This window comes from Saimiri boliviensis, chromosome 1 (genome assembly GCF_048565385.1).
Source record: "Saimiri boliviensis isolate mSaiBol1 chromosome 1, mSaiBol1.pri, whole genome shotgun sequence".
NCBI classification, from domain to species: Eukaryota; Metazoa; Chordata; class Mammalia; order Primates; family Cebidae; genus Saimiri; species Saimiri boliviensis.
Window position 1 is genome coordinate 237,582,763 of NC_133449.1, and position 16,408 is coordinate 237,599,170.

A 16,408-nucleotide genomic window follows, 5' to 3' on the forward strand; every position below is an offset into this window, starting at 1 on the left:
TAATCTGCGGCCGGGCGCAATGGCTCAAGCCTGTAATCCCAGTACTTCGGGAGGCAGAGGTGGGTGGATCACGAGGTCAAGAGATCGAGACCATCCTGGTCAACATGGTGAAACCCCGTCTCTACTAAAAATACAAAAAATTAGCTGGGCATGGTGGCACGTGCCTATAATCCCAGCTACTTAGGAGGCTGAGGCAGGAGAATTGCCTGAACCCAGGAGGCGGAGGTTGCGGTGAGCCGAGATCGAGCCATTGCACTCCAGCCTGGGCAACAAGAGCAAAACTCCATCTCAAAAAAAAAAAAAAAAAAAAAAAAAAACAAATAAAAACTAATCTGCCAACTATGGATACTGAACAAAATAAAAGACTACCTGTTCTAAACCCTAAAAGTTGTCCATCTCAATTACAGAACACTATGTCAACAATGTGTAACCACAGAAATATTTTCAACTATAATCAGGTCTAATCACTGCAAATGCCATACTGATGTAAAAGGGCATATTTTTTCTTCCAACAACTTACTGACATTTCATCCATTTCCCAAAACAAGAACAATGAAAAGAAATAGCTGAAAATTGCTAAGTTGCCTTACATCATTCGTAATGTGCACAGGACATGGAGTCTTACTTGTGACCAAATCACACTTTGTGCAATGAAGACTTCCCAGTCATTGAGGTCCCCCTGTCCCCTCTTTCAGTATTTACTCTGTACCAATGATATCTACAATATGGAAAGGTATCATCGCCGCATACATCACTCCTTACTGAGATCCACATCCATTTTGAGGCATGAACATATCTTAACAAACTTGAGCTTTGAAAATAGACACACATACAAAGAAATCCACACACTTTTTGACCACAGCTGGTCAAAAAGTTCACAGTTCCACTTTCACATACCTCTCGGACATCAAAGGTCCTCTTAAGGTTAGTGCCAACTATCCCATACAATTCATCAGCAGGAAATAAAGGCTCTTCAGAAGGTTCAATGGTGACCTGCAGACATAGAGACCATGTTAACCCGTTTAAAGACTTGATTTCAACGTGCAGTGAGCAAAAATGCATTTCGGGAAAATAAAAGATACAAGAACCTATTGTACTCACATCCAATTTCTTCTGATAATTTAGATTCCTCACAACCTTCCTAGTTAAGTGAAGGGCATGATGATCATCCAAAGCATAGTGGTCACTTACTCCGGACTTTCTAGAGAGGAGGCAAACTAAACACGTCAGAACAGGGAAAAGGAAAATAATTAAATATCTTAAGTCCCAAGTATCTTCTCTCATCTGAGGATGACAGCACTTTTACTTCTAAAACACTTAAAACATTTGTCATCTTTAATAAATGTCCTTTTAAGAACCCTGGCAAAACTGTATTTTCCTTGTTTTACAAACAAGAAAAGCTGAAGTATGCATAAGGACCTTGACCTAAGACCACAAATAGCTGAGTAAGAATGGGGAGAGATGCCAGATACAGGTGACGGGGGAGATGGAGGCAGTAAACCACATTGCCACATACGTACCTATGCAACAATCCTGCATGACCTACACATGCACCCCAGAACCTAAAGTACAATTAAAAATAAAACAAAAAAACCCGGCCAGGTGCAGTGGCTCATGCCTATAATCCCAGCACTTTGGGAGGCCGAGGCGGGTGGATCACGAGGTCACGAGATCAAGACCATCCTGGTCAACAAGGTGAAACCCCGTCTCTACTAAAAATACAAAAATTAGCTGGGCATGGTGGCTCCTGCCTGTAGTCCCACCTACTCGGGAGGCTGAGGCAGGAGAATTGCCTGAACCCAGGAGGTGGAGGTTGTGGTGAGCCAAGATCGCACCATTGCACTCCAGCCTGGGTAACAAGAGCGAAACTCCATCTTAAAAATAAAAATAAAAAAAAACCCAAGCATTCTATTTTCTAACCTTACCCTTCCTCTGCTAGATCAAGGGGCCTTGCTGACGAAGGCGTCTATTAAGTACTTATCCCCTCTACCTTAAGCGGAATTGCATGTGACAATGGCCAACCACAGATGGCACGCTTTCATGATGTAGTTGGTTACAGCATAAACTGTGTACGTAACCGAGCTCCTAATGGAGACGCCAACTCTGGTCTCTCATTTCTGAGAGAACTCTGAGCCCCCTCCCTACAAAGTTACACTGACAATGGCCACAGGCAACAAATGAAAAGGCTTGAATACACTGTCCCTTGGATTATGGGTAAAAATCGGAACTGATAAAATGGTTCTGTGGCAAGGGCCACAGACGTTCCTGTTCAATATCAAGGGCAGTGAATGAAGCACGGGACTGCTCTGGTTATCAGGTCTGTCCCAATTCGATGGTCTGCTATTTCAGATGTGGATAAACTATGACTTTCTAATAAAGTATTTAAAAATTTGTAAAGTCAGGTGAAAAACATATCTAAAAAAAAAAGTGTTAATTTTATGAATAAGGACTCAGCTGCTGCAATCTAAAATTTTATGGCATGCATAGGAAAAAACACCAAACTCCTTGGGAGACGTATCTTAGAGCTAGGCTCTCAGTGATTTCATGACACTGTGCTTCAGTACCAGGAGTTCCAGAGTAAGAGCAGAGACCATGTTTATTCCTTTTCATAGCCCACAGATGCCTTGCAAATGATAGACCTTTTTCAATTTCTTTAATTTAATACATTTTACCATTTTATGACTGACCATATCATTTCAATGCTTCACACATAATATCAGTTATAAATGTTGACTTCTAACTACACTGTCAGAAGTCAAACAGAAGCAGAAGGAACATCTTCTAAACCAGTAAATATTTAAAATAAAATGCTTTCTTATGAAAACTGTCTAGTATTTACCAAAACAGCAGGAAAGGAAAACGTTGAATGAGACACTGTATATGTAAGTCTTTGTGTCAAATTAGCTCTTAAGGATGACTTAAGAGAGGTACAAAGAGAACACAGAGCAACTTATAACTAAGAAATTTCATGGTACCTTCCAAAAACAAAAGTCATCACCCCTAATCATTTCCTCACAATTTTAAACAGGTTATTGTGAATACTATGAATAAGAGCAATAGAGTTATTACTGTTATATGTAGTAGATGCTGCACTATGAGGCAGGCACTAGTCACAATCTGCACTTTATCCATGAGGAAATAGATTCAGGGAGGGTAAGCAGTTTGTCCCAGGGGAGATAAACAGAAGATAAATTCCAGAATCTACATCCTTAACCTAATATATTACCTACAGCTTTACTTTTTAAAAATACTCAAACTGCTTAAATATTTAGGCCAGACACAGCAGCTCACTCCTGTAATCCCAGCCCTTTGGAAGGGCAAGGCAGGAGGATTGCTTGAGGCAAGGAGTTTTAAACTAACCGGAGCGATACAGTGAGACTCCTGTTTCTACAGAACATTTTTTAAAATTGTAAAAAAAACTGAGAACAACAAAAAAAAACAAAAAACTTCTCCTTAATTGTTTCACAATTTCTCAACAACAACAAAAAAAGAGTCTAAAAACGCTATTGAGCAACTATGATGATAAACAAACAGGAAAATAATCATTAATGGCAATCAACATTTATAGCTAACTTATCTAAAGCAGGTATCGTTTCCAGCAACCCACATGTACTGTATCTCATTTACTCCTGACTCTAGGAGGTAGAGGTTCTTACCCTGAACTCTTATCTAACATGGTCAGACCAGTGATGTGATGGAGCCAGCTTGCACGTGACTCACAGGAACCAACCATGTGCATCTGTGTCTGATTCCACAGAGGCATCATGTTGGCAGCTTGAAATCAGCCACGGTGGGGGATCACCTGTACCACAGAAATTGGCAAATGCCACAAATCGCGTGGTTTTTTTCCTCCCCAAAGAACCAGTTACTAAACATTTACCTGCACAAGCCAGGGCAGACCTCTTTCTCTCTTCTCCTTTGTAAGCCTTATCACATATCAGCTACATTTACATAATTCTCTTGCAATTGCCTACCTCCCTGACTAGAATATAAGCTCCTTGAGGTCAAAGACAGTATCTACCTTCTTATCTCAGGCATCCAGAACAGAACAGTGCCTGCTATGTAACAGGTGCTCAATGAATGTTTGTTAAATAAATAAGAAATCTGTTTCTCCAGTCCTTCTTGGCTGATGCTGTAGCTCGGAAATGTAACTCTACAGTTCAAAGAACTGAACATTAAACCGGTAGATCAAGAACAAATAAACTGTGGTTTGGTCTGGCAAGTTTAGCATCAGAAACAAATATGTAACACTTCCTTTAAACAAACAAACAAAATGACACTCAATCCTGTAAAGAAACAACCATTTCTGTTTCACCTGCAATGAATATCAGCACCTCCAAGATCCTCAGCGGATACTTCTTCCCCAGTTGCCGCTTTAACCTACAACAAGGATAGAAGTCATCAGTGAAACCAGCCCATCAGAGATATAAAAACACTTCTCAACATGCACATCGCTTAACCTGACTATACCTACGCTTTTTCCTCCGCAGAACTAAAGAACACTGTGCTTTCTCATTCTATGCACCTAGGAAATCTGGAGACTTAAATTATCTCTACTCTACAGGTGAAAAATCTGAACCCAGAGTCAGAAAGAATTTGCCTATAGTCTATAGCAAGCAATGGAGCCTAATTCAAGCCTGCTCATTTCCAGCTTAAAAGACCCAAAAGGGCATCCTCTTTCCCTACATCATGCTGCCTTGACACACGTGGTCAAGCCTTTGTGCCTGTGTGTGTGTTCCTCCCACTGACTGGGATCTCTTAACTCCCACTTACTCTTCAAGTCTCACCTCAAGTCGCCTGCTCTAGCAGCTTTCCTGACCCACCCATGCCTTCTCCATGACATTAATCAAGGACTGCCTGCCTATCCATGGGCCAAAGGCATTGCACTTACACCTCCAACATGGTATGTGTCAGAATGTAGTTCGGTAATGCGTATGTATGTCTGTCATCTCCTCTATGCTGTGAATTCCTTGATGGCAGGAACTGTGATTTACTCATCTTTGAATACTCAAGAACATGCTGAAAAATTCCATTTACTATCACAAACTCAGCATAGCAAAGAGAGGTAGGAAAAAAATCTCCAAGATGTCCTATAATCTAAGATCTAGCAGTGGCCAAAAAGAAAGAAACCCCAGTAATAAATTAAGAATAACTTAATTATAGCCTGAGAAATTCTACCAGGAACAAGAAAGAAAAATAATTTAGAGCTAAATGCCAATCCAACCCCTTAGGAATTATTTATTGATTCCTACTTCTTTGAAGAAAAAGAAACAAATTCATCAACCTAAATAAGAAAAGCTTTTATTAGTATAATGAACATTAATCTAAAATACAGCACAGAGAGATTAGAGGTAAAGAAAAAGTCTTTCTTGAGGGGAGCTCTAAAAAAAAAAAGAAAATAGAAAAGAAATAAAATACAGCATAGAAACAACTTGTTACTCACCACATCAAAAGCTTCGTCTTAAATAAAATATCCTTCTGCAGAGAGAATTAGTTAAAATTTCCACCTCCAATTATTCCACCCCCAGAACTAAATTATTGCTTCTCTTTCTTCTAAAACATTTAGTGTAAAATAATATTCAGTCCAGACAATAACTAAGAGGTGTCTGGATATTTAAAGTTACAAAAAGGAATAAAAAACAGATAAAATTATATTTATTTTCAGGAATCTAATATCCACCAAAAAAATAAGAATTTGTCATCGGTTAATATTTATTGAACACCCACAACTCTTTATAGTGTGATAGGTACAAAGATGATAGAAGTCAGAGAAAATTAAAACAGCTCATTCGACTAAATGACAAGTTCAAAAGATAAACAAAAGACAGGAGAACAAAAAGCTCCTTCAGAAACCTGTGTTACTATCCATTTTTTTCAGCCATTTAAGCTACTAAAAGCTACAGCAACTAAACCCTACACTGGATCCCATCCAGCAATCTACCTTTAAAAGACCACGTTCAGGAGGAGAAAAAATGCAGCAGTAGCAGCAACTTCATCCTTTAGAGAATTCTAAATTCTGACACGCGTTTTACTGAAAGTTGAGAAAGGGCTTTGGAGGGTTTGCGTGTCAGAATTTAGAACTTTAGGCTTCCCTGGCTGCCAAGCGGCTTCTTTATAATGTACAAGTTAACTGAATGGACATTGTAACTACCGACCCTGAGACAAAAATCTTCTCTCTAAAACCCTTCATGTTATTCCACCATTATGATCTGCCTATATTTCCAAAAAGATGCTTTCAATTTTAATCATATCTTTACTTATTTTCTAGCCAAAAAATAAATAAGAATGGCCCATGAAAGTTTGTGCCTTTTACTAGACAAAGGTAAATTCTGAGTGCATTTTCCTCTCATTAACAAATGACAGCTATCACATACAAGAGATATGTTAAAATAATAATAGCAATAATACTTCAGGCTTTTAAAATAATGCCTTGAGACTTTTACATTTGAAATGGCAGCCCTTCAGGCCTACCTGATCCTCAATAAAAGTTATTAAAAATTAACACTGTCTTGGAAAATATACTTATTTTACACCAAAGGATAAGCTCTATTTAACACATTCTTTCTAGTGAATTTGTATTAGTATTTCATAACCAAAGATGATTCTTGGACAAAGTTTTGAAGCAACAGACTTTTTGAGATAGAATTCACATACCATAAAATTCACTATTTTAAAGCATACAATTCAGTGGTTTTTAGTATATTCACAAAGTTGTGCAACCATCACCACTACCCAATTCCAGAAAATTTCGTCACTCCCAAAAGAAACCCCATCCTCATTAGCGGCACTCCCATTCCACCCTCCTCCCAGTTCCTGGCAACCACTAATCTACTTTGGCCTCTACGGATTTGTCTATTCTCAATATTTCATAGAAGTAGAATCATGTACTTGTCCTTTTCTGTTTCTTTCTTTTTTTTTTTTTTTTTTTTTTTGAGATGGAGTCTTGCTCTGTTGCCTAGGCTAGAGTGCAGTAGCACAATCTCAGCTCCCTGCAATCTCTACCTCCCAGGTTGAAGCAATTCTCCTGCCTCAGCCTCCAGAGTAGCTGAGATTACAGGTGCGCAACACCATGCCAGGCTAATTTTTGTATTTTTAGTAGAGATGGAGTTTCACCATGTTGGCCAGGCTGGTCTCGAACTCCTGACCTCATGTGATCTGCCCACCTCCGCCTCCCAAACTGCTGTTATTACAGGTGTGAGCCACTGCGCCCAGCCTCAGGCTCAAAAAAAATGAAAGGTCCTTCTTCCACTCTGTTTCCTCTCCTCTACATTTTAAGTAGTATTTTTGTAACTTTTCTAGAACTTCTTTATGCATATACAAGCATACAAATGTATATTTCCCTCCATTTTACACAAAAGTTAATATACTGTAGGAAACTTACTGCTTTCTCTTAACAACTTATCAACTTGTTATTGACCTTGAGTCAAACAATAGTATAGCTGAGATAAAAGAAAAAAATAAGTACAACTTTTTTCTGCCAAGACCATTCAATGGGGAAAGGAGAGTCCTTTCAACTAACGATGCTGGAACAACTGCATATCCACATCAGAGCAATGCTAGACCCCTTCTTTATCCCACACCCAAAAACTAACTCAAAATGGATCATGAACCCAAATGCAAGGCTAAAATTATAAAACTCTCAGAAGAAAACAGAGGAGTAAATCTTTATGACCCTGGGTTGAGCAAAGCCTTCTGGGATATGATACCAAAAGCATAAGCAACCAAAGGAAAAAATACATCAACTGGATGTGATCAAAATATAAAGCTTTTATGCTTCAAAGGAAGACATCACTAAGAAAGTGAAAATGACAACCCACAGAATGAGCAAAAATATTTGCAAATCTAATAAGGGACTTGTATTCAGAATATATATAGAATTCTTACAACTAAATAAAAAGACATCTAGCCCAATTTAAAAATGAGCAAAGGACTGGGCACAGTGGCTTAAGCCTGTAATCCCAGCACTTTGGGAGCCCGAGGCGGGTGGATCACGAGGTCAAGAGATCGAGACCATCCTGGTCAACATGGTGAAACCCCGTCTCTACTAAAAATACAAAAAATTAGCTGGGTATGGTGGCGCGTGCCTGTAATCCCAGCTACTCAGGAGGCTGAGGCAGGAGAATTGCCTGAACCCAGGAGGCGGAGGTTGCAGTGAGCCGAGATCACGCCATTGCACTCCAGCCTGGGTAACAAGAGCCAAACTCCGTCTAAAAAAAAAAAAATGAGCAAAGGACCTGAATAGATGTGTCTCCAAGGAAGACATACAAATGGCCAATAGGCACATGAAAAGATGCTTTGGCCGGAGACATACAAATGGCCAATAGGCACATGAAAAGATGCTTTGGCCGGGAACAGTGGCTCACACCTGTAATCCCAGAACTTTGGGAGGCTGAGTCAGGCAGACCACCTGAGGTCAGGAGTTCAAGACCAGCCTGGCCAACATGGTGAAACCTCATCTCTACTAAAAATACAAAAATTAGCTGGGAGTGGTGGCAGGCACCTGTAATCCAGTTACTTGGGAGGCTGAGGCAGGAGAATCACCTGAACCTGGGAGGCGAAGACTGCAGTGAGCTGAGATCACACCACTGCACTCCAGCCTGGGCAACAGTATAAGAGACTCTCTCTCAGAAAAAAAAAAACAAAAACAAAAAACCCAAAAGCAGAAGCAACCCAAATGTCCAATAACTGATGAATGGATAAAGCACAGCACATCCATACAGTGGAACATTATTCAGCCATAAAAAGAAATGAAGTGATTCCTTAAAAAATTAAACATAGAATTTCATATGATCAACAATTTCAGTTCCAGGTATATACCGAAAAGAAATAAAAGCAGGAACTTGAACAGAGATTTGTACACCCATGTTCATAGCAGCATTATGCATAATAGCCCAAGAGTGGAAGCAACCCAAAGATCGATTGATGGATGAATGAATAAACAATATACAGTGTATACATACAATGGAACACTACCCAGCCTTAACAATGAAGGACACTCTGACACCCGCTACAATACAGAAGAACTGTGAAAATGTTTTGCTAAGTGAAATACGTCAATGACAAAAGGACAGATACTAAATGATTCCATGTGAGGTACCTAGAATAGTCAAATTCATAAGGACAGAAAGTAGAACGGTGGTGCTGAGGTGGCAGAGGTGACAGAAATAGGGAGAATTTCAGTTGGGGAAGATGAAAATGTTCTCGAGATAAATGATAGTGATGGTTGCACAACAATATGAATGTATTAAATGTCACCAAGCTGTAGTGAACAACAGTTTAAACGGTTTTATGTTATGCATATTTTATCACAATTTTTTTAAACATCAAAAAAATATTTAAAATGGTGTATTTTATGTTATATATATTTAATTTCTATCAACCAGCGTTCTTATGTTCTTACCAAGGGGGGTCCTCCCAAGAAAATGGTACCCTTCTTGCGTACGATGATGTTTTCATCGGCCATGACAGGCACATAAGCTCCTCCTGCAGTGCAGGAGCCCATGACCACTGCGATCTGGAATCCAAGCACATGACAAACACATGAGATGCGGCTCATGCAGTGACTTGTAAAGTGTTTGATCCAGAATCCCACAAACACTGCAGTGACCAGGGGACATGACTGGTTGGTCCCTGAACATCATTTTAAAAATGAAGTCCTCTAAATGTTTGAAATAGTTTTCTGACTTCTTGTATCAAAACATTTTAAACGGCTTATGTCTCATTTTTACAAAACTTATGGACAATCTTCCTGTCAGAAAGAAGACTGGCCTGATAGACTACTGGTCTGAGAAACTAATGAAGAGAAGAAACCCACAATATACCCATAATTTTGCAAAACTGTATTAAAAGGACAACTTTTGTGTCTAATAATAAGTCCGCTAAACATTCACCACTTACCTCACAGGAACACTGAAATAACTCTTCAAATGGGTATTATTAATATTTTGTGTTACCCTGGATGTAATACTTTCTAAATATAAAACTAATATTAAGACTGTACTTTAAAACCTTGCTCAGGCCGGACGCGGTGGCTCACGCCTGTGATCCCAGCACTTTTGGAGGCTGAGGTGGGCGGATAACGAGGTCAAGATATCGAGATCATGGTGAAACCCTGTCTACACTAAAAAATACAAAAATTAGCTGGGTGTGGTGGCACGCACCTGTGGTCTCAGCTACTCGGGAGGCTGAGGAAGGAGAATTGCTTGAACCCAGGAGATGGAGGTTACAGTGAGCTGAAATCGCGCCATTGCATTTCAGCCTGGCGGCTGGCAACAGAGCAAGACTCTGTCTCAAAACAAACAAACAAACAAAACCTTGCTCAAAAGAAAAGTCGATTGTACTGAAGCTGGGTGATGTGCAGATAGGGTTCACAGTACTACTTTCTCTAGTTTTGTGTGCTTAAAATATTCCATAATAAAAAGCTTTAAAAAATCTTGCTCAGAAATTAGTATGGTACAAATAATAATAAATAGAGGTTTGGCTGATTACTCCTAAATAGGAATAAACAATATCACCAAAGAAAAATAAAGCATATAATGAATATTTTTAAATTATCATATGAAAGCAATTTTTGCTACCAATTCCAATATTCTATCAGTTTTCCTTACAAGCATGCACAAATCTGTTTGGAAAAACAGCATGCCATACTAGTCTTAACGAAAAGATGAAAGGTAACATGAGTTAACACTTTTCCATCCAAATGGCTAACACAAAAAGCATTCTTCCTCATCTAAAGTGTTCATGTATGTTATTAAAAGGGGCTTCAACATTTATTTGTCAACATATTATGGAAGTGTTTATCACTTGATGTTTTGCTTATCAATCACTTATGGTTTTGCTTATCGATCACCCAGAAGTTTGTGTTACAGATATCTATGGCTACATAAACCTGCCTATGAGCGCAGGGAAACACTCACATAGCAGTGTCACAATAGCCAAAATATGTAAATAACCTACATGTCCATCAACACATTTTGAATGGATAAACTCATTAAATGAGTTTGTTCTTTTCAAATCTGTGGCAAAAATAACAAAATGTAATGTTAACACTTAATACATCCGGGTAGTGAGCACACAAGTATTCAGTTCTATTATTCCGTATACTTTCTGCATGTTTGAAGTATTTTATGGGCTTTCTTTTTCAAGTTTCTGTGGGAAGCAAAGGACACAATTTTACCTTAGCATCCTGTTCCCTGTACCAGAACACTGAGTTCAGCTCAAACTATTTCAGTACCCAAATAGAAAAACAATCAAGAAACTTAACCGAAGAGTCACAGCGATGTCAAATCTAAAAGGGAACAGTTTTCAAAAATAATACCTAAAAAAATAAACAGGCATGGCAGAGTCCCATGAAGACAACCAGAGAGCAAAAGGAAGGGAAAGAAAGCAACTATCAGCAAGAATTCAGACAAAGATGAGGGAGGGAAGTGGGGGAGGAAACAGAAGAGGAATTACTGTGTTGAAATGGTAAGACAGGCTGGCTGCGGTGACTCATGCCTATAATCCTAGCACTTTGGGAGGCCAAGGTGGGAGGATCACTTGAGGCCAGAAGTTCAAGAACAGCCTGGCCAACACAGCGAAACCCAGTATCTACTAAAAATAAAAAAATTAGCCGGGCACGGTGACACATGCCTGTAAACCCAGCTACTCAGGAGGCTGAGGTAGTACAATCACTTAATCTGGGAGGCAGAGGATGGAGTGAGCTGAGATCGTGCCACTGCACTTCAGACTGGGCCAACAGGGCAAGACTCCATCAAAAAAAGGGAAGAGAAGGAAGGAGAAGGGAAGAGAAGGGAAGAGAAAGGAAAGGAGGGAGGGAGGGGGAGGGGGAGGGGAAAAGGGGAAGGGGGAGGGGAAAGGGGAAGGAAGGGGAAGAGAGAGAGAGGAAGGGGGAAGGGGAGGGGAGGAGGGGCAGGGAGGAAGACTAGGGAGGGAGGGAGACTGACAAAGTAAGAAAAATGAAACCTGAGCTGGGCATGGTGGTGCACACTTGTAGTCCCAGCTACTACAGAGGCTGAGGCAGGAGAATCGCTTGAACCCAGGAGGCAGAGATTGCAGTGAACTAAGATGACGCCACTGCACTACAGCCTGGGCAACAGTGCAAGACTCCATCTCAAAAAAAAAAGAAATATGAAACCTGTTTTTCTTGAATTTTAGAAAAAAAGAAAATCCAAAGCATTGCTTGATCTTTTAGGCATTTTATATCAGCTGAACCTTAAACTGAAATACGAAGACAAGCTTTATAAATTAGTTTATATGAAGTATACAAATTACATTTGCTTTTTGTGAAGAAGTGAATGAGCTGAATTTGTATTTCACTACTTACTAGATTATACTAATGAGCTAAAGGGGTCATTGCCATCCTGCCTACTCATGAATTTTATGAGTTACTGCTGTACTATCACTCCTTGATTTAATTTTATATGGAATCAGAATTGGAAGAAGGTATTTTTAACTAAACAACTTTTTATTTTTCTTTACTATTATTATTATTTTTTAAAAGATGGGGTTTCACCATGATGGCCAGGCTGGTCTTAAACTCCTGACCTCAGGTGATCCACCCACCTTGGCCTCCCAGAGTGCTAGGATTACAGGTGTGAGCCACAGCGCCCAGCCAATAAACAACTTTTTAACAGGAAAAAAAAAAGAAAAAGAAAAATGAAACCAAATGCCATCATACCGTCTACTATGGACTGAATGTTGGTGTCTCTTCTGAACTCATCTGTTGAAGCCCTGCTCCCCAGTGTGATGGTATGCGAGGTGGAGGTCTTTGGAGAGTAATTTGGTGAGATGAGGTCACAAGGTAGGGCCCCCGGATGGGATTAGTGCCCTCATAACATCAAGAAGAGACAGGAGACCTCTTTGGCCCCCATGTGAGAACATAGTCAGGAACAGGGCCCTGACCAAGAACCAGACCATGCTCATACCCTTATTTCTGGAGACTTTCAGCCTCTAGAATTGTGAGAAATAAATGTTTCTTGTTTAAGACAGCCAGTTGTCTATGATAATTTGGTATAACAGCTGGAAATGCCTAAGATTTGAGTGGGGAAGAAGGATGGAAACGAGATCTAGAAAAGTCTCACAAGGGAACAGCTGACAAATTATTAGCATATCTACTTCAGGGAATTTTGCCATATGGCTAAGGGCACTTCCGACACATTTCTCCACAGTTCCTCAACAGCCAAGGAAATCAGCAATCCACCTCTCTGACACGAGCTACACAAGCTCAGAAAAGGACAGGGGATTCTGGCAAGCAGGCTTTGAAAATGGTCCCCTAAAGCCCCTGACTTGGGTATTCACATTCTGTGCAGTCCCTTCCTCTTGAGTATGTGCTGGGTCCAGTGACTTGCTTATAATAAACAGAATACGCCAAGTGATGGGTTGTCACCTCTGTGGTCAGGCCATAGGAAACTGTCGACCATCCTGCTGGCCCTAAGCCAGCTCTTGCTGGCGCTCTTTCTTGTCTTGTCTCTCTCTTGCCTTGATGAAGCCACGTAACATGCTGTGAGACGCTCTAGGGAGAGGCCATATGGCAAGCAACTGAGGAAGAAACTGAGGCGTGCAAAGAGCTGGACTCTGCCAACAGCCATGGGAGTGAGCCAGGAGGTGGGTCCTTCCTAGTCAAGCCCTGAGATAACTGCAGCCACGTGACAGACCCAGAGCTATGCTGAGCTCAGACTCCCAAACCACAGAAACTGCGAGATAATCAATGTGTCTTGTTTTACACCGCCCAAGTTTTGGGACAATTTGTTTTGCTGCAATAGAACAATTAATACAATGATCAAAAAATATCTATCTTAAGTTTACTACAATTGAAGTACATCTGACGACCTGAGATGACTATTTGGAAGCACTTTTTTATTGATGTTCTTTAAGAATCTGTAAACTATTCAACTATTCCAGAGACGGCAGACCACATACAGAACTTTTTTTTTCATGAACAGTTTATGAAACATAAGCAGGAATATGTACAACTTTCTGTGCCATCCCAGAGAGTGAAGGAAAACCAGGAGCAAGACATCAATTAACCTGGAAACCATTGTGTTAAGTGAAAGAAGCCAGTCACGAAAGACCACTTACCATATAAGATTCCCTTTACATGAAATGTCCAGAACAAGCAAATCTATAGACAGAAAGTAGCTTAGTGGTGGCCTAGGGATGGGGGGACTGGAGAGAAACAGGGAGTGACTGCTAATGGGAAGATAAAAATATTCAAAATTGATTCATTCAACTCTGTGAACATCCTAAAAGCCTTTGAATTGTACACACCACATAGGTAAGTTGCATGATATTTGAAGCTGTTGTAAAAAAATTTTTTTAATAAGAGTCAAAAAAATAAGTAAAGTACCAAGGAGTCAAAATTCTCAAACAAGTATCTAACAGGCAAAATCTTTTTCTTATTTTTAATTTTTGGGGTACATAGTATGTCTATATATTTACGGGATGTGTGAGTTTTGCTTTGTTTTGTGTTTTAGTAGAGATGGGGTTTTGCCATGTTGCATTAATTTGTGGTACAACAAAGACGTTACATGAGGCCACACTGGACAAAGCTCACTGGACGAGTGATCTGAAACCCTAGAAAGAAAAATCTGTGGCATTCTCCACTAAGAGAACACTGAAGGGATCTAAGACATGTGACCAGAAACTTGGCTCAGGCTGGTCCTGAACTCCTGTACTCAAGCAATCCTCCCACCTTGGCCTCCCAAAGTGCTGGGATTACAGGCTTGAGGCACCACACCCAGCCAGAGATGTCTTGATACAGGCTTTCATGTGAGATAAGTACATCATGAAGAATAAACATCTATGCCCTCAAGCATTTATTCATTGAGTTCTAAACAATCCAATTATACACTTTAAGTTACTTTAAATGTGCAGTTATCATTGACTACAGTCATCCAGTTGTGCTGTCAGATAGTAGATCTTATTCATTCTATTGTTTTTGGTTTTTTTTTTTGGACCCGTTAACCATCCTCACATTCCCCCAACCCTCTACTCTCATTCCCAGCCTCTGGTAACCAACAGGCAAAATCTTAATATTGCTAAAAGCAAATTCTGATCACAGAAATAAAAATTAAATTTTAAAAACAGGCTGGGTGCCATTGCTAATGCTTGTAATCCCAGCACTCTGGGAGGCCGAGGTCAGGAGATCAAGACCATCCTGGCTAACATGGCAAAACCCCACCTCTACTAAAAATTCAAAAAATTAGCCAGGCGTGGTGGCACATACCTGTAGTCCTAGCTACTAAGGAGGCTGAGGCAGGAGAATCGCTTGAACCTGGGAGGTGGAGGTTGCAGTGAGCCAGGATCCTGCCACTGCACTCCAGCCTGGGCAACAGAGCAAGACTCCCTCTCAAAAAAAAAAAAAAAAAAAACAAAAAAAAAACGGAGGTAATGATCAGTCATTGTCATGCAATGTCATATAATCTCTTTCTGTTTTGAGACAGGGTCTCACTCTGTCGCCCAGGCTGGAGTGCAGTGGTGCAATCACAGCTCACTGCAACCTTGACTTCCCAGGCTCAAGCGATCCTTCTACCTCAGCCTTCTGAGTAGCTGGGACTACAGGTGCACCACCATGCCCAACTAATAATCCTCATCATTTAGTTCTGAGTCACTCACTTACTCATAAAAGGTGGCAAAGTGAATGAATCAAGAGTTCTGCCACTGTGTTTGCTTCCTTTTTTTTTTTTTTTTTCTTTTTTTGAGATGAAGCCTTCCAATATTGCCCAGGTAGCACTTGTGAGCTCAAGCAATCCTCCTGTCTCAGCATCCTAAGAAGCTGGGAGTACAGGCATAAGCCACTGTGCCCAGCTGAATCTGATTCTTCCTCTCACAAAGTACAGGGGTCTCAGAGCTAAACAGCATGAACAACTTGCCACGTCCCAAAGCATTTATTGGTGGTACCACAAAGACATTACATGAGGCCACACTGGACAAAGCTCATTGGACAAGTGATCTAAAACCCTAGAAGGAAAATTCTGCTGCATTCGCCACTAAGAGGACACTGAAAGGACCTAAGATGCATGAGCAGAAACTTTTCTGACCAGACTCGGAGGTAGAGATTTGGCTTGTGATGTGGTACAACACAGGAACTGTGCAGGGCAGACATCACAGGGACCTGCATCTGCATTGGGACAGAGGTGAACTCCAAAGAACTCCACCGAGGCGACAGTCCACACAGTCACCAGTGAGGTGGGCCTGCTCTGTGACAGGAACAAAGACATCACTCTTGCAAGATATTGTGAGTCTAAGATTTGAACCCAGAGTAAGAAAGTACAAGAAGGATGAGAATGAGACACACCTGACAGTAATACTACTTGTCATCCCCTCCACAGAAGGCACAGGCAAAACTTCTGAGCAGAGGAAATAAGATACTACAAAACAGAGGTAATCATCTGGAAGAGCTTTAGAT

General features: G+C 40.4%; 1 protein-coding gene across 1 annotated transcript in view; it reads right to left on the minus strand.

Annotated features, from left to right (window-relative positions):
• Positions 1-16,408, minus strand: part of MCCC2 (methylcrotonyl-CoA carboxylase subunit 2) — an 81,554-nt gene that overhangs the window by 30,908 nt on the left and 34,238 nt on the right. Inside the window, exons 7-10 of the mRNA XM_039470006.2 lie at positions 9,401-9,514; positions 4,316-4,380; positions 1,102-1,201; positions 898-993 (exon numbers count right to left, since the gene is read on the minus strand). Of these exons, the coding sequence (XP_039325940.2) occupies positions 898-993; positions 1,102-1,201; positions 4,316-4,380; positions 9,401-9,514 (375 nt within the window). The remainder of the gene's footprint in view (positions 1-897; positions 994-1,101; positions 1,202-4,315; positions 4,381-9,400; positions 9,515-16,408) is intronic.